This window comes from Pleurodeles waltl, chromosome 4_2 (assembly GCF_031143425.1).
Source record: "Pleurodeles waltl isolate 20211129_DDA chromosome 4_2, aPleWal1.hap1.20221129, whole genome shotgun sequence".
Lineage (NCBI taxonomy): Eukaryota > Metazoa > Chordata > Amphibia > Caudata > Salamandridae > Pleurodeles > Pleurodeles waltl.
The window spans coordinates 558,087,826-558,113,972 of record NC_090443.1 but is presented as its reverse complement, the minus strand read 5'-3'; the positions used below and the strand labels follow the sequence as shown (position 1 = coordinate 558,113,972).

Sequence of the window (26,147 nt, the reverse complement as noted above, 5' to 3'; positions counted from 1 at the left end):
GATTCCATCAACAGTCAGGCGGCACAAACCAGAGGGGTCTCCAGCACTACCAGGCCTTCATAAGCTCCTGCGTTCCCTGATGCTTCCTGATCCCCATCTGGCACCCACAAACATCACCCCCTATGATGACCTCCCGACCTGTCCCGTCTCCCCAGTTCCTGGCGTACCGTGAATTTTCTTCATGTGGTGTCCCTGATCCACTGCTGTCTCCCTCTCCCTGCAAAAGCACTACCATCTCTCCACCGTCTCCTCAATAATCCTGCACTGCTCCCTTATGCATGTCTCCAGATCAATCCCCTGAGACCTACTACTGGGCCCCCGCCCCAGCCCCTCTAGCTCTTGTGCAGCCTCCTGGTAGTTCATGCACTGGTCTGGCCCGAGCCCTGCTGGCCCATCTTCCCTTCTTGTGTCCTCACCTGCAGCAGAGTACTCCAAAGGCCCTCCGTCCTTGTCTCGCTTGTATGCCCTTGCAGTGGCTCCCCCTTCTTCTTTTTCAGAGGCAGACCAGTAGCTGGCTCCGCCATCACCCCATCTCCCCTTAGGGCAGCCCTGGCTGTTAGATCAAGAGGCACCTTTCAAGGTGGGGCCCGACCTCAGTCTCCGCGTTAGCTGCACACAGCTTTTCTCTGCAGACCCTGCCACCATCTTCGCCAACTATTGCTGATTGCTGCTCCCAGCCACAGCGTGACAGAGAGATGTGGGGAGGCTCTGCCTCCTCCCCTGAGTTTTTTAAAGGCCCCCTCAGGCAAAGTGCTCTTTCCCTATCTTCCTCACCACACTTACCTTTTGCTTTCCCCCATGGTGGGTAACAGGCCTCTATCACAGCCACAACACTGCCCCATGCTGCGCTCATCACATGCCGACCAGCCCTGTTCGAGGGCACCATGTCTGAGAAGGAGGTCCTCTTGTTCCACCGCACACAGGGTGCACAGGGCATTCCAAATAGTCTTGATTGCTCGAGGCCATTTATGTTGCCGGTGAGCATATCTGCCAAATATTGCTTCCCCTGGTAGTGCCCTTAAGTAGTCAGAAAGAGGCTGTTCTCACTTCTCCTGACTATTTATATCAACTCCCTAGCTCCCACCCCTACACCAACTTATCCCGTGTCCCGGCCTGCATTTCCTCTCCACAAAGTTTCCTGGGGAAGGCTTAGCTGCACCTTCTATTTCCCCTGAGATCCTCTGTTGTCACATAGGTCTGTGTATTAGATTATGGATTATGGTTTTACATTGTTTTATTTCTTTATTCTTATTTGTTAATAGCACTTCAATGCACCTAAAAAATTAGTTTACAATAGTTTGATATTTCATTAACTGTGTAAACATTTGTTAAGTTGCATTATGGCAATGCCTGGTGTCAAAATGGGATTAGCCTGGCAAATAAAAGGAACTAACCAACCTTTACATTACACATCTTCTTTTTTTAAAAAGGGGACAAAAAGCTGCAAAGACTTCAATAGAAAACATACAAGTAGAAAGCATTACAATTCCTTATTTATAAAAGAAAAGGTTCCAACATATTATGTTTTCTTACAATATCACCAGATCTAACCCCTTTTTATATATATATATATATATATATATATATATATATATATATATATATATATATATATATATATATATATGTATATATATAAACACTTCGTTTGGCATTTCTCTCTCTGCACCTAATCGCCAATGGTGCTGGAATGGGACGCATGCCGCCTCGTCTTTACTTTGAATACAATTCCTTAAAGGATCATTAAGAAGGCGGTCACGCATAATAAACCCTTTAAACCATCGTGGAGTGCTGGAGCCTTAATGATCGTTTAAGGAATTGTATTCAATATATATATATATATATATATATATATATATATATATATATATATATATATCGCATACATTGTTGCCCTGCTATGGCGTACTGCGGCGCGCTTTTGTTTTCCTGGTGGTGCTGGCTTACGGCGGGGCAAGCCGTGATAAAATCCACTATTTCTTTCTTTTGTGAAAGAGTAACCGCACTCCAAAGTTGTGATGTTATTTTCCGCTTTAATATTGAGCTCCAAACTCCGTGCAAACAAACAATAAACCGCTGCCTTACTCGTTTCGGTCACAACAACCTTGTTCACAGGCACTTCCTGTCAAACTCATTACGGTGTTTATATACAAAAAAGAGAAAAAACCCAATTTGATAAAACAAATAGCATATCTTTCTACAATTCCACCATGTTCTGCACTCACAAAACCAAAGTTTGAACTAATATCACTCAAATCTATTCAAAACATATAACATTGCCTAACAAACGTTATTTTTGATCTTGTCATAGTATCGGTTTTGCTCAACAGTTTAAATTGGATTCTGGGTAACGTAGTCCAATGTATTACTTGTTATTCCCAGCTTACAATGGTTTGAATACTTGGGATGTGTTAACCCAAGATTTCACTAGGTATCATATCTTCATAATAGCCTTAAAAATGTAAGTGATCACCTATATTATCTTACACATATCCATTTGATTTCTATGGTAACCATTTACATAACAAAACTAAGACTAATTCTGATTACAATAACTCATCGCACTACATTACTAACTTCACATTTGTTTTATTTAGTCGCTATGGGAGCAATATGAATTCCTTTCGTGCTGCCACTACCAGCTTACATTGAACAAAGTTGCCCACTATAAACTATGTACTGTGTATAAGATGCATAAACACTGAACAATATGAATCAAGGGGTCTGCAAAACTCTTGATACGATTACAAGTTTATATTTAAATCATTCCACCATTTGTGTTTGTTTTTTTAAAAAAAGGTTTCATAAATATACTCAGGCTAAAAGAGACCATTTTTTAGGTTAATATACATTTGCATTATCTTCTCATAAGTCTTCACAAGTTCATATTTGCTACAAATGTACAAATAATTCCTCATCCTGGTTCAAACCAAAAGGGGTCAATGAGCGAATCTCCAAAATGTGTCTCGAATCAAGTTGGCGCAATTGTTTCTCTCAGTCCCCCCCACGTTCCTGTTGGGGTATATGATCTATTGCATAGTATATCATTAGTTCCCAATGGCTGTTATGTACTTGCTCCATATGTTTTGCTGTAGCATAGGTTCTATCCAAATTCTTCATTGCTCTAATGTGTTCCAAAATTCATTTTTTTGTTTCACATGCTGTACTGCCTACATATTTTAAACCACGAGGACATTCAATAACATAGGCTGTAAAGCGACTTTTACATGTGATATATTGTCTGATTAGTTTTACGGACCCATTGCCAATAGAATATTCCTTTTTACTCCTCCCATTATTACATGCTTTACAGTCTGCACACTTCCAAAAAATCCTTTTTTGTAACCAGTTTTTTTTGCCATAACTGAAATGGCTTCTCGTTAATTTATCTCTCAAATTGGGAACCCAGCTAAAGGTCATTTGTGGTTGTTCTCCCACAATTTCCCCAGCTATTGGGTCCTTTTGCAAAAAGGCCAGTGTCTTTTTAAAATTTGTCGAATTCCAGAAACATCTTTAGAAAATGTTTTGAACAAATCATTTTAATTAGAAGAAATTCGCCATAAGGAATGTTCAATTTTGTGTTTGGTGGATGAAAACTATTTGCATACAGAACTGAATTTGTTGCTGTCATTTTCCTATGTAATGTTGTTTGCACTGAACCATCCTTAATATATATTTCCATATCCAAAAATATTATCCTGGTGGCACTTATTTCATATTTGAAGCTTAATTTTGCTGTATTGTTATTTAAAATTGTGAAATATTCCTTGAATTATTTTTCTGTGCCTTCCCAAATCAGAAACAGATCATCTATAAACCTAAACCAACATACTACTTTTTTCAAGTGTTTCTCATTTTCTTCTGCCCAAGCAATACATTATTCAAACCATACCATTGTTAAATTTGCGAAATTTGGAGAAAACAAAAACCCCGTAGCTGTACCTTTTGTTTGTAAATATAGTTGTTGATTAAAAAGAAAAAAGTTATTGGTAAGACATATAGGCCCTCATTCTGACCTTGGCGGTCTTTTCGCAAGACCGCCGAGTTACCGCCGCGGTAAAGACCGCCGACCGCGGCGGTATGCCGCTGCGCGTATTCCGACTGCTGGGAGCGTTCTGCCGGAAAACCGCCAGCAGCCACACTGGCGGTCGGCGGGAAAGTGGAGACTGGTCAACCTCCACCGCCACGCCAGCAGAACACCGCCCCCAGAATTACGACCCACATTTCTGTGTGGCGGTCTTCTGTTGGCGGTCTTCTGTTGGCGGTCACGTCCCTATGGCTCCCGTCGCCTCCCGGAGGACCAACGCACAAGGTAAGTTGATCGTCCGTGAGGGGAGGGGGTGGGGGGGTGTTGTGTGATGTGTGCGTGCATGGGGGTGTGCGTGTGAGTGTGTAGAGGGGGTGTGTGAGTGCGTGCATGCGGGCGGGGAGTGCTGCTGTGCCTATGGGCAATGTGTGTAGTTCGGCGGGTGCGCATGTCGGCATGTATGTGTGCGGGTATGTGTCCCCGTTGTGTATGTGTGTGTGTAGGGGGTGTGTATATGTGCATGTTGGGGGTGTGTGCATGTCGGGGTTCGTGTATGTGCATGTCGGGGTGGGGGTGGGGAGGGGGTTCGTACCACCTCTGGGGGGTGGCAGGGGGGTGGAGGGTGTGGGGGGAGGACTCGGGGGGGCCGTGGGGGGTGGGGGAGACCCCTATCAGTGCCAGGGAAGGAATTCCCTGGCCCCGATAGTGCCTACCGCCATGGTTCGCATGGCGGTTCCCGAACGCCGGAAACCGCGGCGGTAAGCAGGGTCATGATACCGTTGGCGGTCTTGGGTCGACCGCCGGACCGGAGTGCGCAGACTCCAGCCCGTCTGTCATGACCGCCGTGGCTGTCGGAGTGGGGAAGTGGCGGTCGGTCGCGGCGGTGACCGCCGCGGTCAGAATGCCATTTTTAATACCGCCGGTCTGTTCGCGGTCCGACCGCCGCCTCTCCGCCGACCGCCAAGGTCAGAATGAGGGCCATATTGATCATTTCCAAAAGCATGTTATTATGTTGAAAAAACTGAATGTTACCTTGACTTAGGAAAAATTTACATGCTTGTGTACCAATATTATGTTCAGTGTTTGTATACAATGATACCACATCCATTGTTATTAATTTATAGGAGTTTTGCCAGGGGATACCTTCTAAATGTCACAATAGATCCCCGGTGTCCCGCAAATAAGAATTAAGATGCATGCTAAAGGTGCCAGAAAAAAGTCAATATAATTTGACATAGGTTCCAATAATGATCCATTGGCCGATATGATAGGTCTTCCCGGAGGATTGGTAGGATGTTTTTGAATTTTCAGTAAAAAGTACATTGTTGGAGTAGTTGGATGTTCCACTTTTGAATATTTTACTTCATCTGAGTCAGTTAAACCTTGACTTTCCCATAGACTCAAAAGCACAGAGATTTTATCTTTCATTTTCATTGTTGGATTGCAATTAATTACTTTGTAACACGTTTTGTCAGAAAGTTGTCGCATTGCCTCCTTTACATAGTCCTGTTTATTTTGTATTACAATATTGCCCCCTTAGTCTGCGGGTTTAATCTCCAAGGTTATATCTGATTGTAAATTCCAAAGAGCTTGTTTGTCCAGTATAGATAAATTATTGTCATGTGTGTGCCAACGCTGATGTTGTAAATCATGAATTACCATTTCAGCAAATAAATCTATTGTATTGCCTGCTGGTAAAACAGGGTAAAACACTGATTTTGTTTTTTTGCCGGTGAGGCCTGCTCCCAGCGGTGGTAACACCTCTACATCTTTTATTATGTTTCCACTTACTGTAATGTGTAGATTCACCAGGGTCATGAACGTATCTTTGTCCCCCACTGTTAAATCATGTCTTAATTCTGATGTATCTGGTTTTTCCTTGGTATCCACCTCTTTGAATATTCTTGCCAGCTTGATTTTGAGCATATGTTTATACAAATCTATTCGTGTTTGTACCAAATCCATATCGCTAGCAGGAAAAAAACGCAAGCCCTTCTTAAAGAAGGATTCTTCTGCAGGAGACATTTCTCTACTGGACAAATTAATTACATTTAGTTCTTGAACAATGCTGCCGTCTGTGCTCTGGTACTTCTTTGCTTTACCTCTTTGTCCCCTTCTTGTGCGTTTATTCTTCTTGCACCCCGTCCTCTCACTTTTCCCCTGACTTGCTGTTCCTTTGACTGTTGTTGGAGGGCGAGGCGCATTTCGTTTAAAAGGGTGGACCTACGTTCCCTTGGTGCTACAGAGACTCCCTCTCCTTCACTTAAATCGGTATCTGTTGATGTAGACTCAATACTGGATTTTTCTGATTGGGATGCATCTATTTGTTCTTTTTGTTTTGCATTTTGAAATTTCCTAGCAAAAGTGAAGATTCTTCCTTCTTCATAGCCCAATCTACCTTTTTTAAATGTATACTGATTCTGTGTCTTTACAATTTCTTCATGTTTATTGATCTTTGATGTAAAATCACTTTTTATTTTACTTTCATCCTTCGTTAGTGTCAACCGTTCCATATCTTGTTCCAAAGTTTTTAATTGATTTTGGATCTTGTTCAATGCTATTTCCGCATGTTTAATCAAAATTATCAGCAGTCCTCTGGAAGAATTCAGAAGATGTTCACCCCATTCCTCCAGTAATACACTACCAGCAGCCTGATGGCTTGGCATTAGTCCTATACGTAAGCCCTTCGGTATCCTATTCGCTGCCACATATTTCTTTAATGTCAGTACTTCCTACCATTAGTTAACTTCTTTGTGAAACAGTCTCTCCCATTCGCGCAATTTAATCCTGGTATCACTTTGACCTTGAACTCAACCTGCTTCGTTTGTACCTAATGCTGAAACATTTGTAATATAATTGAAGGCTTCTGCAGCCATTACTAAACATTTTGCTTCCCTTTGATCCATTACGCCTTTTGCTCTTATGCACACGGAGCTTCAAAAGATAATGTCTATGTCACAACTTTTACCTACACGAGATCTGAAACTGCTATTAATTCAGTTTTCATCATATCTCAGGGTCCCATTTCATAGCCATTTTTAGGAAGTGCCGAAAACATTTCACTTTTCCTCCTTACCGGATTTATCCTTTTATCGACGGCTGCCACCCTTAAGTCGCTGCTTATCGAGCTTAGACCTCCGGTTTACTAGAGGCGTCTGCACTTCTCTTCATGGCGGCTGCCTACGCCTTGTTTATGATCGATACATTGTTGCCCTGCTATGGCGTACTGCAGTGCGCTTTCGTTTTCCCGGTGGTGCTGGCTTACGGCTAGGCAAGCTGTGATAAATTCCACTATTTCTTTCTTTTGTGAAAGAGTAACCGCACTCCAAATTTGTGATGTTATTTTCCACTTTAATATTGAGCTCCAATCTCCGTACAAACAATAAACCCCTGCTGAAGCTATGCTACAGCAAAACATATGGAGCAAGTACGAGTTATTGTAATCAGAATTAGTCTTAGTTTTGTTATATAAATGGTTACCATAGAAATCAAATGGATATGTGTAAGATAATATAGGTGATCACTTACATTTTTAAGGATATTATGAAGATATAATACCTAGTGAAATTTTGGGTTAGCACATCCCAAGTACTCATACCACTGTAAGCTTAGGAATGACAAGTAATACATTGGACTACGTTACCCAGATTCCAATTGAAACTGTTAAGCAAAACCGATACTATGAAAAGATTGAAAAGAACGTTTGTTAGGCAATGTTATATGTTTTGAATAGAATTGAGTGACATTAGTTCAAACTTTAGTTTTGTGAATGCAGAACATGGTGGAATTGTGGAAAGATATGCTATTTGTGTTATAAAAGTGGTTTTTTTCTCTTTTTTTGTATATAAACACCGTAATGCGTTCAACAGGAAGTGCCTGTGAACAAGGTCGGTGTGACCAAAACATGCTAGGCAGCGGTTGATTGTTTGTTTGCACAGAGTTTGGAGCTCAATATTAAAGCTAAAAATATCATCACAATTTTGGAGTGCGGTTACTCTTTCACAAAAGAAAGAAATAGTGGAATATATATATATTAAATTCAATTCAGCTTTATTTCGGTAAAAAATATACCATAAAAGCACCTATACAATCACTTAAATAAGTATTTAAAAAATGAATAAAAGCCATCACGATGTTATTTGGTTAAGAATAATAAAATACAATAAAACTCAATATAGGTGTGGTTCATAATCCAAATGCATATCATAACTATCTATTTGTGAATACCCTAATTTTATAAAATATGCAAAGATATATTAACTGTAAAAAAAAAAACAGTTCATCAAACATAAAATATAAATCATTAGAAACAGTTTGTTTTAGATATTAGTCTAATATGCCAGATGGCCTCCAAACATTTTGCTACGCTGAAAGCCACAGACACATTTGGATCCGCTTTGCAGATCCTAAGGGCCAGTAAACGATTCCTAAATCCCATAGATCTGCAAAGCGGTGCAATCCAGTGTGCCCTCTGCTTGGTATATGCTGGGTAATGAAAGAGAACATGTGCCACGCATTCAGCAGTTCCACATCCCATTGGGTGTAGTTTAGAAGAGTTATTGGATTTCAGCCAACTGCAAGTAAAAGTGCGTAATGGGAGCACTCCTATTCTAAGTCTGATGTAAAGTGCTCGTGCTAGTGGAGATAAAATCACATCCATATAGTGTTCAAACTCATGATGGCATTTTGACAATAAAAAACAGTTTGTCATGCTGATCGAGGATATTTTAGCCAATTTGTCCGTTTGTACATTCAACCAATACACATCCTTCACGATCTAGCTAGCGTTTTTTGGCAAAGAGGAAGGGTCTGACCAGTACTCTCCCAACCCAAGTTCGGCGAAGGATCCTTCAACATATTTAAGCCATCTGACTTTTTTTTATAGCATGCATGCTTAGCAAATCACTCAGCCAGACCCTATACGGGCTATAAGTGTCCGCTGACCAGATCCGGATCCAATATAATAGCGGTCTTAAGGCTGCAATATGTGCAATAGAATGAAGATTTAAATCTATCTGGATCGGCAACGAGGGGCTACTTCTGGGCACTTTTAGGAGCGATTTTACAAAAGAATTTTCAGCTCTTTCAAGATCCTCCAGGTTGCAATAACCCCACAGCTCAGCACCGTAAAAGGTTCCCCCTCTAGCTTGGGCCTTATAGATCTCCTTGGCAGGGGTAATAGCAAACATCTGAGACCTAGCAGCATACCTCAAGATACCCCCTGACTTTTGTTTCAAACTCATAAGCGACTTCCAAAGATGTGCCTGCCATTTTTGTGAATCCTCCAATTTAACTCCTAAGTAATCAAAAGCAATAACTCTTTCTAACAACACCCCCTCCAGGAGTATAGGTTTCCTCATTTTGTACTTTGTGTCCCCAAAAACCATATACTTTGTTGCGGCCGCATTAATTTCCAATCCATGATCTTTACAGAAGCCCCTGAACTTTGTAAGCAAATTAGAGAACCCTGAGGAAGTTTGAGATAGCAATAGAGTATCATCTGCAAATAACATACAAGGGGTCTTTACCCCACCCATCCTAGGTGCATCATTATCACAATTCAGAAGATAGGAGATGCACCTGTTGATGAACAAAAGAAAAAGGATGGGGACCAGGACACATCCTTGTCTCTCTCCCCTACATATTGGAATCTCAGGTGTTAACTCCCCATTTGACTCCCAACTAATTCTAGCATAACTCTTGGAGTAGAGATCTTTGAATAGGTTTAATATGGGGCCCGGTATACCAGCTCTGCTCATAACTTCCCACAATTTGCAGCGTGGAACAAGGTCGAATGCAGATTTGAGATCTACAAACACAACAAAAAGCTTCCCTGCGTCCACATCCACCAACTTCCATTTAATAGTGAGGAAGCGGAAAACCTGGTCAACTGTGCTTATTTTTTGCTTAAAACCCACCTGCAGATGACTGAGGACTTGATTTTCTTCAATCCAGATTTTGGTATCAAACATGTCGGGATCATACCCCAATTCCATGCACTCTGGGGGCTCCTTAGAGGATCTCCAGCTTCACTCCTACCAGTTTGCAAGGTTTTCCTGGGCAGCCTGCGGTGCTGCCATTGTACAGACAGGTTTCTGCCCTCCTGCTGCTTGAACAGCTCAAGCCCAGGAAGGCAGAACAAAGGATTTCCTTGGGAGAGGGAGGCAACACCCTCTACCTTTGGAAATAGGTGTTACATGCCTTGGGACGGGTAGCCTCCCAAAGCCACTGGTATGCTTTGAAGGGCACATTTGGTGCCCTCCTTGCATAAACACGTTTGCACAAGTCCAGGGACTCCTGGTCCCTGCTCTGGCATGAAACTGGACAATGGAAAGGAGAGTTACAAGTCCCCTGTCCATCACTACCCCAGAGGTGGTGCCTAGGGCTCCTTGATGTGGTCATTTGATTCTGCCATATTGAATCCAAGGTGGGCAGAGGCCTCTGGGAGCATCCTGGAGCAGGGGTCAGGTCAGGCAGGTGATGCCACTGCCCCCTCCTGATAGGAGGTCTTATTGCCAGGTGACTAATCCCCCTTTCTGAGATATTTAGGGTCTCCCTCCTGGGTGGGTCCTCAGATTTGACATGCAAGATTCCAGCATGACTTCACAAGAACCTACAATCTGCAGGTCCAGTGACAACTTCTCCCTGCAACATTTTTTCTCTGGCTCCTTTCAGCAACTGCAAAGTTTTCCCGGCTGTGCATCCTTGGAGGCTGGAAAGTCTTCCGTCTGCACCAAGAAGAAAGAAGGAATTTCCCTTGGAGTGAAGGAGTCACTCCCCTGCATTCGCAGGCACCAACTGCAACGATGACCAGCTGCGTGGATCTTCTCTTATACTGAGGTGCGTGGATCCTCCATCACGGGTGGTGGTCTTGATGGGTCCCCTTGGTCCTCTTTGCCAGCTGTCCAACTATGGAGATGGTAGGACCTTGCCTCTCCATGCAGGACTGTACCCTCATGCACCATGTATCTTACAGCTACCAAGCCTTGTTGGCGTTTCCTCCAAGGAAACTTTAGGCTCTGTGTAGCCCCAGCCCCCAGCACTCTTCTCTGTGACGCACAGCCCTCTGCGTGCTTCTCCTACGACATGGGACTCCTTTCCAGGTGTGCTGTAAGGGCCTCACCGCAACTCCTGTGCTTGCTGCCTGTAGGTCATCTGTGGGGCTGCCTCCTCTTCTTCTGACTCTCCTTGTTGCTCAGGGACACCCGGAACACCCGGGACTCCCTTCTGAGGATTGAGTACCCCTGGACCTTGCTGGTCCCCGGCAGCTCCACTTTTCAACATTTGCCACATTTACCTTGCCAAGGCTTGTTGGTGGTTCTTCCATACTACAGACTGAATGCAATTATTCCTCGGGCATAGGACATCGACTGCACCACCCAGGAACTCTTCAGCTGCTCCAGGTCTGCACTGCTGACTATCTTTGTTTCCCCGTCGACTAGATCCTGCGTCCACAGACGGGTGGGTGGGTAGTGGCTCCTGCCACGACTTGATTCTCCAACGTGAACTGGACTTGGTCCACTTCTTTTTCTGGTCTTCCTCTTCCAGGATCCACCTCTGGTTTCTTGCAGTCTTGTCTGGGTCTTGCAATATCCTTCTCTGAAGTCCTTCTGGTGGGTTGGGTAAAAAGCAGTAACTTATCTCTTTTCTCCTGGTCGCTGCGGAGCACTCTGGTACTTACCTTTGGGGTTTCCTAGTTGCTCCAGATCCCCTCTACCGATTGCACGTACTTGGGTGGGGACCCGACTTTTGCATTCCACTTACTTACTATATGGTTTGGTTCCCCTGGGTCCTTCAGTATTGCCTTTCGCTTTTCACTGTTTTCTACTGCTTTCTATGCCAATTTCTGATTGCTGTACATATAATAGTGTGTTTACTTACCTCCTATTGGAGTAGTGCCTATCTAGTATTTTAGTATTTGTGTTACTGAAATAAATTACCTCTATTTTTGTTATACTGTGTGGTTCTTTCATGTGTGTGAGTGCTGTGTGACTATAAGTGGTATTGAATGAGCTTTGCATGTCTCCTGGATTAGTCGTGGCTGCTCATCCACAGCTACCTGGCACTGATTAAGGTGATAATACCATAGGTATAATACCATAGGTACTCACCACACACCATGCCAGCTTCCTACACTTGCCAATATCCAACATGGCTATTGTCTGGAGTTCATTACCACACCCCCGGACCCCCCTTTGCACCCACAGGTTATTGTAGGAACACATCACTTCTCAAGCTAGAGGTCCAAGCCCTTCTCCTCAAAGGGCCCATAGAACCCGTTCCCCTGCAACACCATCAGAAGTATACTCCCTATGCTTTCTGATTCCCAAAAAAAGACTGATCTCTCAGACCAGTCCTGGATCTCCGATCTCTAAACAAATTCATGCTATCAAAATACTTCCACATGGTCACTCTTCAGGATGTCATTCCACTTCTACAACAAGGCAACTTTATAACAGCTGTAGACCCAAAGAACTCCTACTTTCACATACCACCCAGCCTGCACATGGAAAATAATTAAGATTCGTCATTGCAGAAAACATTAACAATTTAAAGTCCTTCCATTCGGGTTGACTATCGCTCCCCAGGTATTTACAAATTCCTTAGCAGTGGTCACAGCGCACCTGCAAAAACTAAATGTCCACGTGTTTCCTTACCTGGACGACTGGCTCATCAAAGCTAGTACACCTCACTAGTGTCAACAAAATGCTCAGTTGACAGTGGATCTCCTTCACAAACTAGCATTTATTCTCAGCATCCCCAAATCTCATCGTCAGCCTCTGCAAGTTCAACCTTACTTTGGAGCAATATTGAACGCACAGTTAGGGTTTGCATACGCCAATCCCACTCGCATTCAGAATTATCAGACACTTCAAGGAAAACCAACCTTATACACTAAAGAACATCATTCATCTGTTATGGATGATGGTTTCTTGCATTGCTATATTTTTTATGTGAGACTACACATGCATCACCTGCGGCAGTGTCTATCTCACCAATGGTCTGTCACAGGGTCATCTGGAAGATTGAATGTTGTTAGACTGCCAAACTCACAGTTCTCTGCAATTGCGGAACACCAACAACCTATTAAAGGGCAGCCTTTTTTAGACCCTGTTACTCACATCACACTAACCACAGATGTGTCACGGGTGGATTGTGGTGCTTATCTGCAAGACTTGACAGTTCAAGGTCTTGGGGATGCCAAACACCAATCTTACACATCAACTACTTGGAATTTCAGCCAGTATTCCTCACTCTGAAAGCTTTTCTTCCTCACCTGTCTCACAAGGTTGTCCTAATCTGGACGGACTACATGGCAGCCATGCATTACTTAAGAAAACAGGGGGAAACATAGTCATCACAACTATCACACCTAACTCAGACCATACGGAAGTGGGCTCTTCACCACAACATTTACCTTGTGGCAGAATGTCTTCTTTGGCCCTGCGATGATGAAACACATTTCTTAATACCTTGGTCCTCCATCCTAAATTCAGGACTCCAAAGACATATTCAACAAATTGGGCATGCTGTGTGCCTCGTTGGCTGTCATTACAATGTATCTTGGTACATAAACAATTGAAAGAAAGCTTGGTATGAGCATACTTATATAGTTCTTACAGAAATGGTACAAATTATCCTATCCAACTATAAACCTTTTGCATAATGATTACCTTGTGCCGACAGATATATAGTAATGTAATATGTTCTAGCTGTGCTCTTTCATACACCATACTTTTTAGAGGCTAGTTTGAAGGCAGCATGACTGGGTATTTGCAGCACCATCCTGACTAATCACATTCTTTATTCGGGACGATGTATCAATAGTGTGTTGGGATATAACAGGTTATAAATGGAACTAAATATTTTTTTATGCAAACTTCAATGATAACAACCACCTTTCAATGATGCACATTGATAAAAGTAACGAGTTCCTAAATGTGGCACTTTATGTTCAGAATGAAAAATTTGAAAGTCGCATATTCGACAAATCCAGCACATGCGATTCTCTAGTTTAAGCCAGTAGTGCACTCCCACATTGACTTTTTATCTTTTTAAGAGACGAGGGTCTCAATAGGTTCCCTGTGTATACCCACACTTGTGTGTTTTGATGTTACATTTTTTTTATGAGTTGCATTATTGACACAAATCTACAGTGCCAAGTATAATAGTGGTTGGCTCAGTCAGTAAGACTGTGTGTTATTCAGAAATTTGAGTGCCTTCTCAACATAAATTCACAAACGTTTCATGTCACTCTAACACATTGTTGTCATGTTGTGACACTTCTTTATACAGCACCCTTGTAATTTGAGAAAAACCTTATCTGTCTTTAGGAATGTAAAGAAAAGCAGCTAATCTGGGAATGCAGAAAGTTAAGTGGGTAAATCATTCTAAAGATGAGAGCCTGTGATTTCAACAGGCACTGAGGCATGTGTAGTGTATACACCTCCTGAATTTTCATTGGTTGAGCAAAGGTCTTGTTGTGAATTTGCGAAGGTACATGTCGTTTTCCAAGAAAGCTGCTCATTTGGCATTTTCTGACTTATGTACAACGCATAGTGTTTAGAACAATTTACGTTTTAGAGCTGGGAATCAATGTAAACATTTTAGAACTGAAAAGATTTGAACCTACGGGAGTACTAAACAACAATCGACATTATATTTCGGGTAGCGTTAGAGATTTTGCGATCAGCCCATGCACCGAATCATCCATTGCTACTAAGTTAGAATAATAAATTAGCAACTGTGGCACTGCATGTACCGATCTGTCAACGGATGATGCAAATGGATAGAGGGTTAAAAAATAACCTGAACAGATCTTTAAGCTTGTCTATAGGACTGTGCTTGTATATTTTGGCAATTGGAAGTAGGTCTTCCAAACATTTTAGCATGGTTGTCTTTATAATATTTAAAGATGATAAAGGAAAGATTCAAGGCCTTTGTTTCTAAGAGAGTGGCACCAGAAAGAATCCACATAAATAGTGACAATTCCGTGTCTGCACATCCAGTCATATCTAACTTTGCAAAACATATTCCCTTTATCATATCTCCTTGATCCCTAACCCCCATCTGAGTCCACTACTATTCATATTCAATATAAATTGAGTAAACTTTGACCACTGTCTATTCTGCAAGTACAGTGAAATACACTGTCTTGAAAATACCCACACATGTGCCTTATCTAAGCATCATCCCAAGATTCTGTAACTATCTTGCTGCTGTCTTTTCGGTGGAATTCCAGTCAGCTAGTCACCGCCATGTTTGGGAGGGTTGGTTATATGACTTTCATGTAAAGGCAAGTCTAGTGTCCTTATGGTAGGAACTACGCACCAGCTTGTTCTGAAACTTAAAATATGGGCATTGACTGTGCATCTGTAGTTTGGTGGCCAGAAACAGTGCGAACATTTTTGGGCTGAATTTCCACCAGAAATGACGGATGCTGGTGAATTTTTAACCAATACGTTTCCACATCTCATTGATTCCACCTATTGTAGAACCTCTGTTACCCTGTTTGACAGCCCATACCTATGGTTTATTTTAATCCACTGCCTTGGTGGAGATTAAAGGTCCACTAAAAAGGCAAATGGAAAATTCATCAGCCAAACTCAAAATCATGTTGTGACATTTGATAGAAAAACAATTGAAGGTGATGTTGAGGTTTGAATTTGGGTACTTTTTCAGTTAACACTCTGAGTCATAATGCACAATTAGTGCCATGCACTTTTTTAGGTTCAAAGGAAGTGAAATGAAGTAAACGGAGATAATTGGAATGCTTATTTGCCTGTATTTGTGGAATTAGTAGATAGATTGTACTAGCCTTATTGCCACCTTCTATTGGGCAGTAAAGACTATAAATAGCCCTTCCCCTCATGCTCATGCATATATTTGTGGGTTCAGCAATCAACAGTAGCTAAAACCTTCTGCAGTTATATTAGTCATTCGGCGTCCCCAGCAGAGAGCAGTACTCCATTGCACATGATGTATTGATTTTTATCATCATAAGGAATGCTGCACTTCTATTTAGAGGAATTTGTTTACCCTCATGGCGAATTGGGTGAGAACATATGAAAATGTTTTGATTAACTAGGTTTATTTAGTCGGTAAGTGTTAGATTTGAAAAGTAGAAATAATTCAGTTGTTTGGTAAATGTCTGTACATGAATGACATAGTGTATAGATAATAGCATGTTTTTATGGTTAAATTATAATCAATTCAATATGTTTTCTACTACAGCAACGTGCAAATTATTGTTGACTGGCGCTATTAAGAGCTACAAGCCTAAAAAGGAATTGTTCAGTGTAGAAGATAGAGTTCAATATGAATGTAATGATGGATACCACAGCTACCAAAAGAACATTGTGGAGACGTCGGAGTGTACGGCAGAAGGATGGCGATATGAACCACAGTGTCAAGGTATGTAGCTTTGCCTTACACCACTGAACTTCAAAAGTAGGAAATGGGCTGCATTTTAAACACTTCATTGCCATAGATCGGAGTAGTCCAACTCTGGCCCATTAAGGTCAGATCCCTGCCAACATTTTAGTTAATCCATTTGGCATAAATTCAAATTTAGAATCTATGCTACCAATTCACAAATGCAGTTCTAAAGTAGTGTTCTTTTATGTACTCTTTCATGCCTTTGTCCTCAAAATAGCTGAAAAGGGGACTAAAATGTGACTAATCTTGTACTATTCATGGAAATTAGTAGAAACAGAGACAAATGTGCCACATTTGCACTTTTACTGAGCAGGATTTGCTAGTTTTGGGGATTATTCACTACGACATGTAAGTGTTCATACAAGAGTACCTCTATAGAACTTCTTCATGTACTCCTAATTGATTTTGTGAGATTGAATTTACTATAATCATTGATGGTCTACGTCCAAATGTTCTCTATTGACCATCTAATTGTTATGATTGTTTTATTGTACTGGGAAATAAAGCAGCCTTTGTAAGCCTAGAGGAATCTGTGCCTGAATGACAGGTTGTCCACATAAACACATAGGGAAACAGCTCACGCTTGGAGAGGTGAAAATTCATGTGTCCATTAGGGTTAGTCTGAGCCTTTAACCAGGCATCTTCAGCAAGGGCCCTGATCTGAAACCATAAAGATGATTTGATTATCATCTGAACCAGCCTTTGCCATAGTAAGAATGTGTCCACTATGTAGAAAGCTTCTTTATCATCCACAAACATTGCAAGTTTGTACTTTTTTAGAGAGAGGTGCCTATGTCATCATACTTGAGAATATTACATTGTCCAAAGTACATGTCAATGCTATAATGACCATTTGTGTCAGACAAAATAAGTCATTTTCTGATATCCAACTTTCCAGGTGATTTAACAATACAGGGAGTGCAGAATTATTAGGCAAGTTGTATTTTTGAGGATTAATTTTATTATTGAACAACAACCATGTTCTCAATGAACCCAAAAAACTCATTAATATCAAAGCTGAATATTTTTGGAAGTAGTTTTTAGTTTGTTTTTAGTTTTAGCTATGTTAGGGGGATATCTGTGTGTGCAGGTGACTATTACTGTGCATAATTATTAGGCAACTTAACAAAAAACAAATATATACCCATTTCAATTATTTATTATTACCAGTGAAACCAATATAACATCTCAACATTCACAAATATACATTTCTGACATTCAAAAACAAAACAAAAACAAATCAGTGACCAATATAGCCACCTTACTTTGCAAGGACACTCAAAAACCTGCCATCCATGGATTCTGTCAGTGTTTTGATCTGTTCACCATCAACATTGCGTGCAGCAGCAACCACAGCCTCCCAGACACTGTTCAGAGAGGTGTACTGTTTTCCCTCCTTGTAAATCTCACATTTGATGATGGACCACAGGTTCTCAATGGGGTTCAGATCAGGTGAACAAGGAGGCCATGTCATTAGATTTCCTTCTTTTATACCCTTTCTTGCCAGCCACGCTGTGGAGTACTTGGACGCGTGTGATGGAGCATTGTCCTGCATGAAAATCATGTTTTTCTTGAAGGATGCAGACTTCTTCCTGTACCACTGCTTGAAGAAGGTGTCTTCCAGAAACTGGCAGTAGGACTGGGAGTTGAGCTTGACTCCATCCTCAACCCGAAAAGGCCCCACAAGCTCATCTTTGATGATACCAGCCCAAACCAGTACTCCACCTCCACCTTGCTGGCGTCTGAGTCGGACTGGAGCTCTCTGCCCTTTACCAATCCAGCCATGGGCCCATCCATCTGGCCCATCAAGACTCACTCTCATTTCATCAGTCCATAAAACCTTAGAAAAATCAGTCTTGAGATATTTCTTGGCCCAGTCTTGACGTTTCAGTTTGTGTGTCTTGTTCAGTGGTGGTCGTCTTTCAGCCTTTCTTACCTTGGCCATGTCTCTGAGTATTGCACACCTTGTGCTTTTGGGCACTCGAGTGATGTTGCAGCTCTGAAATATGGCCAAACTGGTGGCAAGTGGCATCGTGGCAGCTGCACGCTTGACTTTTCTCAGTTCATGGGCAGTTATTTTGCGCCTTGGTTTTTCCACACGCTTCTTGCGACCCTGTTGACTATTTTGAATGAAACGCTTGATTGTTCGATGATCACGCTTCAGAAGCTTTGCAATTTTAAGAGTGCTGCATCCCTCTGCAAGATATCTCACTATTTTTGACTTTTCTGAGCCTGTCAAGTCCTTCTTTGGACCCATTTTGCCAAAGGAAAGGAAGTTGCCTAATAATTATGCACACCTGATATAGGGTGTTGATGTCTTTAGACCACACCCCTTCTCATTACAGAGATGCACATCACCTAATATGCTTAATTTGTAGTAGGCTTTCGAGCCTATACAGCTTGGAGTAAGACAACATGCATAAAGAGGATGATGTGGTCAAAATACTAATTTGCCTAATAATTCTGCACTCCCTGTATTTATGCAACCCTTGCTTTCTCGTAGGATAATTAAATGATTATTTTGGAGGGTTATCATGGTTACCCTTTTATTATGTAAATTGTTTGAAATGCTCCTCTTTTATGACTCTGGAAAATGGAGTCTAGAGCTATAACTGATTTGTAAACAAGTACCAATAGAAATTCCCTAAGATTACGATCCACCTTCAGAATCTCGATAGCTGACCCATTCGGTCCCAGAGTCTGGTAAAATTTAGTGTGAGCCATTAAACTATTTTATTAGCTATCAGTGTTTGCTCATTGATAGCTGTTTGTCAAGAATTGTCTACCAGAGTTATATAGATCAATTATTTGTGCTAATCAATTGCATGTACTTCCATTGCAATTGTAAGAATTTTGCATTGGAGGGCCCTAGGTCAGAGAGGTCGTACTGTGTTCTAGTTGTATCAACTGGGATCCTTCATTGCTAGTGTTCTGGAGCACTGCTAATGCAGGCATATCAACTGGGAATCAAAAGTGCTTTATTGCACTTGATTCAGAGGGTGGTGGGACAAAGCAATCCAAGGCTTACTCAGCTGTCTAGTGAATACTTTTACCTGTAAAAAAGAAAAGTAAAATAATGTTTACACACACTACTAAAGACTACACACTATTTAAAAAAATGATTTACCTAATAGCAGATCGGAATGCTTATGGTAACACCCTTCAAAGGGCCTTAGCGAACCAAGGACGCACCCTTATTAAAGGTCTCGGAGATCAGGTAATCCCTAAATGTACTGATGACCCATGTACTGAAGGTACCTTTAACAGTTTGCACACAGTACCCTCTATGAGCACAGCCTAACAGAAGATAGACATTAATTCGTTCTCTGGTCTTCTTGCTTCTGTGACGGTGTCACCACAATCATTAAATGCAAAATAGAGAAACAAACAAAATACACTGCAAACTCTTCAGGGTACTATCACCTTTCAATAACAAAAACAATATATCAAATGATTTGCTGATTTCTTTTAATATCAAATGTGTCCAGTGTTGGGGGTTTGTCTTCCAACATTTAACCTGTCTACAGAGATACCACAAGGTCTGGTAACAAAGATGCATGCACCATAGAGCCTTTAAACAAAGGTCTCAATTCCAGGACTGCTTTTTATCCACAGGGTCACTCTTTTTGTGACTCAAATGACTTAGAGTCGCATAAACAGAAATTAAGGGGGAGAGGTCCTTGTGGTGTTGGGGGCGCACAGCTGCTCCATCGTAGCCCCCAAAAGTAAATTCACTCACTTAGTGGTGTTCCTGCTCTCCTAATACACCACAAAACATACAAATTAAGGCAGCCCCCTTGAGTGTGCCCTTAGCCTTTCCTTTTTAATTCTGTCTTCTTCAGGCAGGTCGCTCCCCGCTCCGCGCCAACTCCTTTCCCGTTTCCTTTTTGCTTTTTTTCCCCGCTGCTGCGTCCCCTGCTGCCCCTCCCACCTCCCCCTCCTTCTTACCGCCTCCTTGCTCAAAATCCCAGCCGCTGCATCCCCTGCGGCCCCTTCACCTCCTCCTCCTACTCACCGCCTCCTTGCTCAAAATCCCCGCCGCTGCGTCCCCTGCGGCCCCTCCCGCCTCCCCCCTCCTCACTGCCTCCTTGCTCAAAATCCCCGCCGCTGCGTCCCCTGCGGCCCCTCTCACCAGCACTCTCATTGGACAAGCCCTCCCGCCTCCCAACTGCCACTCCCACCCTCCCCTCCTCTTATGGCAGCCACGGCGCGCTAGCAGGCAGCAACCTTTGGCCCTGCTTCTGTAGGCAGGTCGCTCCCCACTCCGCCTTCCGCGCCACCTCCTTTCCCCTTTCCTTTCTGTTTTTTTCCCTGCCGCTGCGTCCCCTGCGGCCCCTCCCGCTTGCCCCCTCCTTCTCACCGCCTCCTTGCTCAAAATCCCCGCCGCTGCGGCCCCTCCCACCTCCCCCCTCCTTCTCACCGCCTCCTTGCTCAAAATCCCCTCTGCTGCGTCCCCTGCAGTGCCTCCCCCCTCCTTCGCTCGCCTCCTTGCTCAAAATCCCCACTGCTGCGTCCCCTGCGCCCCTCCCACCTCCCCCCTCCTTCTCACCGCCTCCTTGCTCAAAATCCCCGCCGATGCGTCCCCTGCTTCTGCAGGCAGGTCGCTCCCCGCTCCGCCTTCCGCACCACCTCCTTTCCCGTTTACTTTTAGCTTTTTTTCCCACCGTTGCTTTTTTTCTCACCGCCTCCTTGCTCAAAATCCCCGCTGCTGCGGCCCGTGCAGCCCCTCCCGCCTCCCCCCTCCTTCGCTCGCCTCCTTGCTCAAAATCTCCACCGCAGTGTCCTCTGCGGCCCCTCCCCCCAGCCCTCTCATTGGACAAGCCCTCCCACTTCCCAGCTGCCACTCCCACCCTCCCCTCCTCTTATGGCAGCCGTGGCACGCTAGCAGCGGACGCGCGCAGCGGGCGTGCCAAAGACAAGGCCGTCTTCGCCCGTCCGCGCCTGGACCGCACCCAGCACCAGAACCCCTGGCCCTCTCAGACACACCTAGTCCCCCCTCACCCTCCACTCTCTCAACCCAGGCTGCCGCCCCACATGCACCACATCTAGCCCCTCACACACTCAAGGCCCCTTCACCTGCTACTCCTGTCACTTCTCCTGCTCGTCATCCCTCACACCACACACCAACCACAACACCCCCAACACAAGACTCACCCACCCTGCCCCCACCATCCAACCCCGCAGCACACCAGCCCACAACCAGAACACACCCCGCAACAACACCCTCACGCACCACACAAACGCCGCCCACCACAACCACCTCAACTGCCTGCTCCTCAACATCCGCTCCCTTCACAAACATGCCATAGAACTCTGGGAACTCATCACATGACACTCACCGGACATCGCATTCCTCACGGAAACCTGGACCAACCCCTCCTCAGAACCCGACATAGCCATAGCCACCCCCAAGGGATACAAACTCCAACACAAAGACCGCCTCAACAGGCCAGGCGGTGGCATCGCCATCCTACACAGAGACATCATCAAAGTCACCACCAGCTCCCAAGACACTATCGCCAACACTGAACACATCCACTTCCTCATCCACATTAACAACAACTCAACCCTCAGGGGTACACTAATCTACAGACCACCTGGACCACACCCCGCCTTCTGCGACACCATCGCCGACAGCATCAGCTCGCACGCCCTCACCTCCACAGACTACATCATCCTCGGTGAGTTCAACTTTCACTTAGAAAACCCACAAGACCACAACACTACCTCCCTCATCGACAACCTCACCAACCTCGGATTCGAACAACTGGTCACCCCTCCCACCCACTCAGCAGGACACATGCTCAACGCAATTTTCACCTCAAGCCAACACATAGCCTACACCCACACCACCGAACTCCTCTGGACTGACCACCGCTGCGTCCACTTCTCCTTTACCAAACCCCCAACACACTACCATCAACACACCACACACTACCGCATGTGGGACAAGATCCCCACAGAACAACTAAACTCCCAACTGGTCCATAACCCCCCCCCCACACCAACGACCCCAACATAGAAGCACACAACCTCTCCAAATGGATCACTACCTGCCCAGACACACTAGCCCCCCTCAGAAAACACATCGCCACCCGCAACATCAAGAACGCCCCATGGTTCACCCCTGAACTCCAAGACTCCAAGCGCAAATGCCGCAAGCTGAGAAAATATGGAGACTAGAACCTTCCACAACCAACTTCTCCACCCTCAAAACCACCACTCGCACCCATCACCAACTCATACGCACTGCCAAAAGAGATCACTACAAGACACACCTTGACAACAACTCTCAAAACAGCAAAGAACTCTTGACCATCATCAATGAACTTGCCAAACCCAAAGCCTACAACATAGACCCCACACACAGCCCCTATGTGACACCCTTTCCAACCACTTCCTCCACAAAATCCTGGACATCCACAACAGCTTCATACCACACACATACACCACACATACCCCTAACTCACCCAACCCAACCCCCACTCAGAAACCCCCCACCACACTCTCCACATGGACCCTCACCACACACGAAGAAACTGAAAAAAACATGAACTCCATCCACTCCGGTTCCCCCTCCGACCCCTGCCCACACCGCATCTACAACAAAGCTAGCCCTACCATCGCCCCCATACTCTACAACATAATCAACTCCTCCTTCGACTCTGCCACCTACCCTGACCCCTGGCAGCACGCGGAAATCAATGCTCTCCTAAAAAAACAAAACCAAGCCGACCCGGAGATCCTCTCCAACTACCGCCCCATCTCCCTCCTCCCTTTCCCCGCCAAGGTTACAGAGAAATTAGTCAACACCCGCCTATCCCACTTCCTCGAAGCAAACAACACTCTTGACCCCTCACAATCTGGGTTCCGCAAGAACCACAGCACAGAAACCGCCCTCATCGCATGCACTGACGATATTAGGACCAAAGTCGACAAAGGCGAGACCGTCGCACTCATCCTCCAAGACCTCTCCGCAGCCTTTGACACCGTCTGCCACCACACACTCCGCACACGCCTCCACAACATAGGAATTCGCCACAAAGCCTTAGACTGGCTCACCTCCTTCCTCACTGACCGGACCCAGAGAGTCCACCTTCCGCCCTTCCACTCCAACACTACCAGGATCACCTGCGGAGTCCCCCAAGGGTCCTCCCTCAGCCCCATATTCTTCAACATCTACATGATCCCCCTAGCCAACATCCCCCTAGCCAACATCCTCCGAGCACACGGAATCACTATCCTCTCCTATGCAGATGACACCCAACTCATCCTCTCCCTCACCCGCAACCCCACTACCACCAAAACCAACCTACACGCCGCTCTCCTCAACACTGCCAACTGGATGACCACTAACCACCTCAAGCTCAACTCAAACAAAACCGAAATCATCATCTTCGGCCCCAACAAAACCACATGGGACGACTCCTGGTGGCCCACCGCCCTAGGCCCCGCTCCCACCCCCGCAACCCACTCATGCAACCTCGGCATCATCCTCGACCCCTCGCTCTCCATGACACAGCAAATCAATGCACCTGCTTCCACACACTCTGCACTCTAAAAAATCCTTGAAATGGATTCCCCCAGAAACCAGAAAGACAGTCACCCACGCACTCATCAGCAGCAGACTGGACTACGGTAACGCCCTCTACACCGGCACCACACTCAAACTCAAACGCAAACTCCAGAGAATCCGCACACCTCGACTTTGGCCTCCCCCCCGCCACGAACGAATCTCACCACACCTCAAATCCCTTCACTGGCTCCCCATAGACAAATAAATCACATTCAAGATCCTCATCCAAGCACACAAATCCCTCCACAACACCGGCCCAACCTACCTCAATGAAAGAGTTAACTTCCACACTCCCACACGCAACCTCCGATCAGCCGACCTCGCCCTAGCCACAGTCCCCCGCATCCAACGCACCACCACAGGAGGCAGGTCTTTCTCCTACCTCGCCCCCAAAACCTGGAACTCCCTCCCCACCGACCTTCGCAAAACCAAAGACCTACTGGTCTTCAGAAAGAACCTCAAGACATGGTTGTTCGATCAGTGACCCTCCTCCCCGTTTTCCCTCCCCCAGCGCCTTTTGACCCTCATGGGTGAGTAGCGCGCTCTACACATTTTTTGGATTGATTGATTTTTGTTGTTGTACATATGTGCCAAATGAACATTCATGCTTCTGTGAGGAAGGGGGCAGCCCCCACTTGTGGGATTCCCGCTCACAACAAAGAAGCCCACATGACAACCCAAATCCACGAAGCCTTCATGGCTGCTCCTATTTTCTGTTTGTCATCGCATCTGCTCTGCAACATGGATGGGTGCAGTCCACTGGGTGCTTTTCAGTGCCCCAGACAAGGGTTTTAAGAGGGACACAACATTGATCCCCAGACTCTTGCTTTCACTGGGTATTCTTCTGAAAGGATCAAGATGTGATGTGCATTTTTGTGACAACCCCAGTGTACTTACCCTCACTGAGGAAAGAAGTAGCTAATAGGGGGGAATGCCACATGTGCTTGCTTCCATACCCCCAGCACTGAAACCTGCCTAGGGCACTGGCCCTTCCCATGCTCTTATGGCCCCATCATTGAATCTGTGGAGACTGAATGACATCTGAGGCTCTCATCCATACTGTTCATGAACACTAAAGCCACCACCAGAATCCTTAGGCCCCTTTAGGCATTTTATGTAGTCTGTTCACATTGTTGGTCCTGGTGGCATAATCTAGCTCTAGGAGTGGAATTTTAGGCCACCTCACCTGTCATTGTTTGGTAATTTTTCTTAAATCTTTTTAACAGGTCTCTCACCAATGAGAGAGAGCTTATGGCCTTCTTTCCTGTCTTTTAGCCACTCAGCCTGATATCCAGGTTTTTTGTCATCTTTAGTGCCCAACTACCTCCTTACAGGAGTGCAAAGCTGTTCACAGGCCAGGAGCTTCTGTTCTCAATGGGCTCCTGATAATCTCTTTGGTGATCTTCCTTCAGCAGCACCCCTGGGCCCTAGAGGAAGCTTGCAATGCCTACCAGCACTATTCACGCCTGTCACTTGCAGCCACCTCTGTGTCCAAGAGTCAGGGGGTCCTTTTCCATAGTTACCCACCACAGAACCAGTACACATACATCAAAGAAAACCCTCTCCTTTAGTGTCAACAGCAAGTCCACATTCTATTCTACTCTCCCCAAGAGTGAATGGGGGAGATAAGAGGCCAACAAAGTCCTTAGAAATATGAACCTGAAGACCTCTCAATGTAGGGGCACATCATCAAATTGCTGTGCTTTTCTACCTCTCTTGTTCCCAGTTCTTCTCATAGTTTTCTCCTTATGCAAAGGTTTAACAATGGAGGGTTCTAGAAAGCTAGCACCTCTGCCAAACCAAAGATGCCACTTCACATTTACCAATCCTCCTGCACACCTTTATAAGATTTTTCAAAATGTTGAAATCAAGCTTCACTCTCTCACAGCCGGTAACCTAACTCCTAACCAACAAGGTAAACTGGTTCCTTCCCTTCAAATCATCAGAAGGAAGCCCCCTCTATTGAGTGGTGCCAGAGATATGGTTGCTCCCCTATATTTTTGTGAGAAACCGCATGAAAAACCCAAACAACATAAAGGAGTGCAAATGAGACCAAAGTAATATTATATATTTGCACTTGTGACCTTTTTAAACATATAGAATCTT

General features: G+C 44.5%; 1 protein-coding gene across 1 annotated transcript in view; it reads left to right on the top strand.

Annotated features, from left to right (window-relative positions):
- LOC138293098 (complement factor H-like) overlaps positions 1 to 26,147 on the top strand; it is a 595,692-nt gene that overhangs the window by 136,939 nt on the left and 432,606 nt on the right. The window contains exon 7 of the mRNA XM_069232110.1: positions 16,262 to 16,441. Coding sequence (XP_069088211.1) covers positions 16,262 to 16,441 — 180 coding nt within the window. The remainder of the gene's footprint in view (positions 1 to 16,261; positions 16,442 to 26,147) is intronic.